Below are 6,720 nucleotides of genomic sequence, written 5' to 3'. Positions count from 1 at the left end.
GACCAGACGCACAAGCCCGCTCTTCCCGCACCGACGAAGCACGAGCCGCGCGAGACCATCCCAGCCATGGACGCGGGGGCGCAGCTGGCAGCAGCGACGGACCTGGAGAGCGGCGCCGCCGCCGTCGACGCGTGGGCGTACCCGGCGGACCCGCGGCTCAAGGAGAAGCAGCCCTTCACGTGGCTGCGCGCGGCGCCCTACCTCGCCGTCATGCTCGCGGGCGCCGCGCTCTTCGCCGCCGGCGTGGCGGTGGGCTTCGTGACCCACAGGGCCGTGCTCGGGGGTGCGCTCTACAGCTCCGGGGTTTTCGTGGCGATGCTGGGCTACGTCGCGGCCGCCATCGCCGACGAAGGCGGCTGGTTCGACCGCAACCTGCGACGGTTCGGGCTGGACGATTAATTGGCGGCAGCGGACCGTGCCTGCGAGCTGTGGACGACGAAGCAGCGTAAGAACTAAGAAGTGGAGATCGCATTCGCACCATAGTGCCACTCAGATCTAGGAGGTTTTGTGAAAATCGAATGAGATATTGTACAGATAATTAAGATGTGTTTAGACCTGATGACAAGTCATGCACACGGAGACCGCGCGCGGCATCAGCGGGCTGGCGATGGTACCGAATCAGCGGCATCCGAATCCGTTTCCAATACCTCCTGCGGTTCATGCTCCGTGCTCCGTTTCTAATTGGAGAATCCCGAATACCTATCCCTAAAAACTGCGAGAATATCTAAAATTTTTCAAAAAAAAACAGTCCCAGCAGATTTGGTATATGGATACCTATCCCTAAATTTTTTAGCAAACTACCTAAATTTCTCTCTCCTTGACCCAAATATACCAAACCAAACTCCAGACGTGTGACGGGAGAACCAACTACTCCGGGTTGGAGATTTCCACGCCGCCTCCGGCCGCCCACCGCCTCCCCGCACGGCCGCGCCGCCATTCCCCGAGATGCCGGCACGGCGCTAGCCGCTGTTTGCTGCTCCCGCGAGGCTGCCGTCCGCCGCTCCCGCCGTCTGCCGCTCTTGCCGGCCGCTACTCCCGCGCTGTGCCTCTGAGCGGAGGAGCCGCGCCTCCACCCACGGCCGCGGCTCTAGACCCCGTCTCCGCCGCCGGATGGGAGCAGGGAGTGGACCTCAAGATCCGTGCTCACGCGAGAGGGAGGGAGGGCGCCGGCGGAGGCCGCGTCGGCGGGGAGCACCACGTCGCCACGTGCGTCGGCCATGGCGGGCGCCGTTTGGGAGGGCGACGAGGAAGGCCGGCGCGGGGAGGGCCGCTGGGGAGGAAGGCTCGTCGTCGCAGATCCACCACCGCTGCTCCGCGCGGGCCTCCGCCACCGGAGTTCGAGGGCAGGAAAGGCCGGCGGGCGCACGAGAGTCCGGTGCGAGAGCTCGCCCGCTCGCGCCGGGGATGGAGGCCGCCGTGGAGGTAGGCCGCCGCGGAGCCGTCGGGGAGGGAGGAGCGCCGGGGGGGAGGCAGGACGGCCGCGCGCCGCCATGGGTGGGAGGGAGGAGGCGGCGGCCGGCATGAAAGAGAGGAAGGGGATTTTTATGTGTAGGTGACATTTTGCAAAAAAATCCTCAATGAAACACGTAATTTTTTATAGTTTTTCTGTGTCTTGAACTTTTTACAAAAAACTCCTGCTGCATAAAAGTATTTTAAGAAAGCATTATAGGTAACAAATTATACCAAATCTGCTGGAGGGGAGCACAAAACCATAACCTAAATCTTCTCTCTCCTATACCTAAAACCAAATTTAGGTATCCAGTTTTACCAAATCTGCTGGAGATGCTCTTAATCCAATTAAAGGAGGACTCCACATGGACATATGTTTTAGATTTCTATACTGGTGATTTGGAATTGATGGACTTCCATTTCGATCAATTTTATTAATAGAATTTATCACTACCTAAGCTATTTTTAGCAACTTGGCCAGTTACTCGGAATTGCTTTCTTTATAAGCTCTGTTTTTTTTGGTACAGTCCATTTTTTAAACGCTCGTTCAATTTTTGTTTCCTCATCTATAAAATCAGACATCCTACATTTGTGAACTGACGAAACATGTAAATCTCCCTCCACCCCCCTCCCGCCCCCGAGTCGAAACGTCAACTGTCCGACGTGGTGCCACTTACCCAGTCAGCGCTCTCTCTCTCTCTCCAGCTGATTCGGTGGCGCATCCAGGGACGCTGTGCGCGTCGCGGAGGACATCGCCGGTGCTTGAAGGGAGGGCTGGAAGGGAGTGAGCCCGCCGGCGACCGGCGCCACCGTCATCTTCTGATTGCAGAGAAGCCATCGGATTGCGAAAGCAGCATGGATCCAATTTAAAAAAAGAAACGAGCGTTCCATTGCCAAAACAGAGGCCAAGCACAGCGGACGCGTTAGGTCTTTGGTTCTACTTAGCCCCTATTTAGATCCATAAAACTAAAATAAAATACAAAATTTTTATAAATCGCTTGCATGGTGTATTAAATATAATCAAAAAATAAATCGCATTACACAAATAGACTGTAAATCACTAGACGAATCTAATGAGCCTAATTAGGATGTAATTAGACACTAAATTGCTACAGTAAACATACTCTACTGATAAATTAATTAGGCTCATTAGATTCGTCTCGTAGTTTACAGACGAGATCTGTAATTAGTTTTGTGATTAGTCTACATTTAATATTTCAAATGTTAAAAATTCCCTTTTAAATTTTTAAAAATCCAAAATACAAATGATCTAAACAACACAACGCACCCGCAACGGGTCGATAAGAACGGCCGATAGTCTTTCACGTAGGAGAGAGACAAGAAGAGAGAGGAGTTGCCGCTATGCGCAGCGACACTCGATAGCACAAAATTCGAGAAACGTGGCGGGCCCCTACCAAACGGAGTACGCGGGCATCCAGGCGAGGCGGACACCAGGCGGGGGAGGGCCACTGCGTTGCCCGGCGTAGTGGCGTCGTGCAGCCGTGGTGGCGAAGGGACCCCGACAAGGCCATGCAGTGGAGGAGAAGGTGCCGGCGCGGCTGCCCAGCCCGGCGGCGTGCTGCAGCGGTCCGGAGGAGGCTCGTCGGCGCGGCGTCGACGGCAGAGGAGGCACAAGGCCGGGCGGGGCTGCGTCGGGAGAGGAGGCACACGGCGGAGCGGCGAGGCGTGCGGCCGGGCGGGCGACGCCGCGCAGGACTGCCGCTGCCGCCGCTCGCGTTCAGCAAGGCGGGTCCACCGCGCCGGACAAGGCCGCGCGGAGCTACCACAGCCGCCCGGGCCGCCGCCGCCGATGCTCGCTGGTCTGCGCGCCTTGGCCAGGCCCGGCGCATCGGCGGCTGCGCCAACGAGACCGCGTGGCGCGGCAGGTGGCCGGGCCGGGCTAGGCGTGCAGGGCGGAGCTCGCCCGCCGTCGCGGGGCGGCGAGGTCAGAGAAGAGCGCCGCGCGGTGAGACGGGTGAAGCATGGTTGCCACCGCAAGGCGATGTTGCCGGGGCAGAGCGGGGCCGCGGCCGCGGGGCGACGCTGCCAGGGCGGAGCAGGGCCGCAGCTAGGGTGAAGCAAGGTCGCCCCGCGCGGAGCCAGGCCATGTTGGGTCGACGCGGCCGCGCCGGAGTGGAGTCGCTGCGACGGGACAACACGGCGAGGCGAAGCAGGCCAGCCGCCGTGGGTCGACGCGGTGATGGGGATGGGACGGAGTGAGGGCAGGGTGGCGAGTGCGCGGAGGCGAGGAGAGCGCGGGCTAGCGAGTCGCGGGCGGGGGATGAGGAGCTGCGCGGGCGGGGGCAACATATAATTAAAAATTCCAACATGTGGGGTCCACGATTTTTGAAGTATGTATTTATAGATACTCTGTTGGATGAACCATCTATATTGCTCTCTATAGCTGACGTGAATAATACTATAGAGAGCTGTTCTCTATCACTATTATTGCGGGTGTCCTTAATACTTACTCGAGCAGCGATAGGTTGCAGCAGCCCCTGCTTTCCTCGGCTCCGGCGGCCGCCCCAACAGGGGCGGGTCGCAGGTGGAGATGCTCGAAGCCGAAGTCGGGCACGCTTTCGTACACACCAATGGTGCAGCTTACCGTGCTCGTATCGAGAGCCATGGACCATGGTACTCCACTCCTGTCAGGGCTGGTGCGGGCGCACGCCAGAGCCGGGGGCGCTGTTCCTGGCCGCTGGGGAGCTGACTAGCTGAGGCTAGGGGTGGTAATGGGCCATGGCTCTAATAGCCTCTTCACAGCCCAATAAAGTTTTTAAAATTTTTAGTTCAAAATACATATGTTTAGAACCCGGTCCTTTTAGAGCCCGATTCTTAGATTTTTTAGTGCAAAATGTTGGGCCCTTTACCACCCCTAGCTGAGGCTCGTCGATTCAGGGTCCCCGGGACGCGTCGGACACTTGGACCCGAGGTTCTCGATCTTGTCCAAGTCGCGTCCCCAGAGAACAGAGCTCACGTAAGTCGAAAGCTTTAGGTAAAGGCCAAACTAGTTCGTTCTCCACCCACATCCTGAACAACCTTGAGATTTTCAATTGACAAAATCTAAAATGAGTTCCTTTATCTTTTATACTCCCTCCGTTCCAAATTATAAGTCATTTCAAAAAAATTGGAGAGTCAAACTATCTCAAAGTTTGACCAAAATTATAGAGAGAAATACAATAATTTATGATATCAAATAAGTATACTATGAAAATATAGCTAACAAAGAGTGTAATGATACTAAATTGGTATCATAAATGTTATTATCTTGTTATATATATTTGATTAAACTTGAAAAACTTTGACTCTTTAAAATTTTTGAGATGTCTTATAATTTAGAAAGGAGGGAGTAGAAAATAATGAGTTTCTTCCATGGCACGGTTGCCATACATCATTTCGTTGGCGTTGGCGGCCGTGGATTGACCTTGACCACCGAGCGCACATTTCTATTCCAGCAAGCCGACGCCTCTCCTTTCTTCCAAAGAGAAGCTGAACACCTTTCCGGCCGACCGATTGCGATCCCCTCATAATTTAGGAAAAATATTGAGGGCACCCCAGGCGCACCGGCTCCTCCATACGGCCTCACCTCTGATACCCGCCACCAGCCCATATCCGGTATCTGATGGCTCGTGCGTGCACCCGTCGCATATCCGCTAATCCTAATCTCCCCTTGATCATCGTCGGAGCATATGTGGGGCAGGTGGCACTGTGGCAGACATCGGACAGGGCTTGCACGGTACCCTGGGTGTTTCCAGGAAGCTGCTCCCCTGCAAGTATTTAATTGATCTCCCTTCTCGCCTCCCTCCACGGCGAAAGCCAACGGTAAGCATCCGCCCCAAATCCCCAGCTAGCCACTACCCGCCGGTCTGGGTGCACGGCTATGGCCGCCTACAACAACTCCGGCGAGGGCCCCGCCGCGCTCCTCTCCTCCGGCTTGCGCGCCACCGCGGCCCAGGACGAGGACTCCGGTGTGGTCCTCCCGGCCGCTTCTCAGGTTGACCGTGAGAGCCCAAGCTCTAATACTCTACGCGCGCTGCCGCCTCGTGCCCGCCCGCCCGCCCGCCCGCTCTGTTCTCGCTCTCTGTTTTCTTTGGCAGCGCCCTTGTTCTCCCGGTATAAAAGACATGAAATGCTCGCAGGTTTCCGGCGACAAGACGGCGAGCGTCCCGGCCGTTGCCGTCGGCCAGGGCAAGGTCGCCGGAGCGTTCACTGAACGCCGGCGCCGCGGGCTACCCGTCCTCGGCCTTTCTGTTGCTTCTCTGGCGGTGGCCGGCCTCGCCGTCGGCGAACCTACCCCGGCGGCGGGCTTTGGGCTGTTCCTGATGCTGATCGTGGGCCTGTCCGGCGTCACCATCCGTGCGATCCGCGCCTAGGTGAACGTATGGATGCATGCTGCGGGATTGTAGTATACAGCATTTTTTTTCCGAATATGTCCTCAGATTCAATGCCAACGGTCTATCCTTTTGGTTGCTACGATGTTGGTGTCAGCAAATCAGTATCTAGTGTTGCTTTTCAATCGTCTATCGACTTCAATAACTCAATAGTGTAAAATTTGCCGTTTCAAATGAATGGGAGATCCAACAAATAGCTGAGGATTTAATTTACAGAATTTTATATCTCGAGCTATTTGATTATTTTGTTCATTTTAATAATGGAACAAATAAAGAGTGAAAAGGAAAGACAAAAAAATAGGAAAAAAATATCCACTGTGGCTTACAAAATAATGCACTCTTTTCTTCCCAAACGATGTTTCACAAATTTTTTTACTAATATACTCCCCCCATTTCAAATTATTATTTGTTTTGGCTTTTCTAGATACATATATTTTGCTATGTATTTAGACATAATATATATCTAGGTGCATGCAAAATCTATGCACTTAAAAAAGGCAAAATGACTAATAATTTGAAACGGATAGAGTACTAGCTAGTTCCCTCAATTCCCTGTCTCTCATGTGTTGGCGTGCTACTTGTGCACTTGGTTATCTTGTTTTTGTTTAACCTGGGTGGTGGTGGTGGTCACTATCAAGTGCCAACGACGAAAAAAGAAAAGGGCAAAAGGCAGAAAGAATTTCAAAGGGACTGTACTGGGAAAGGTCAAAGCAGAGAAATTGTCTTGTGAGGAGTCATGCTTGAAATTCTTTGTGGCCCATTGTGCTGAGCTTTCATCAGTTTTTTTTTCGCGACTGTGACTGGGCACGTATTTCATTAAGAAGAGATGAAAGTGAGTTACAAGACAAAGGTTGGTTTCAGAGACGTGAAACCAACCCGC

General features: G+C 54.2%; 1 protein-coding gene across 1 annotated transcript; it reads left to right on the top strand.

Moving 5' to 3' along the window:
• The first annotated feature begins 5,220 nt into the window (after positions 1-5,220).
• Positions 5,221-6,100, top strand: LOC120677785. Its single transcript, XM_039958982.1, has 2 exons — positions 5,221-5,443; positions 5,589-6,100. The coding sequence occupies exons 1-2, from the start codon at positions 5,330-5,332 to the stop codon at positions 5,820-5,822; spliced, it is 348 nt and encodes a 115-aa protein (XP_039814916.1). The 5' UTR covers positions 5,221-5,329; the 3' UTR covers positions 5,823-6,100.
• Positions 6,101-6,720: the final 620 nt, after the last annotated feature.

The sequence above is a fragment of the Panicum virgatum genome, chromosome 6N (assembly GCF_016808335.1).
Source record: "Panicum virgatum strain AP13 chromosome 6N, P.virgatum_v5, whole genome shotgun sequence".
In the NCBI taxonomy this organism is placed as follows: Eukaryota; Viridiplantae; Streptophyta; class Magnoliopsida; order Poales; family Poaceae; genus Panicum; species Panicum virgatum.
The sequence above is the reverse complement of the archived record's forward strand: the minus strand, read 5'-3'. Positions and strand labels throughout refer to the sequence as shown.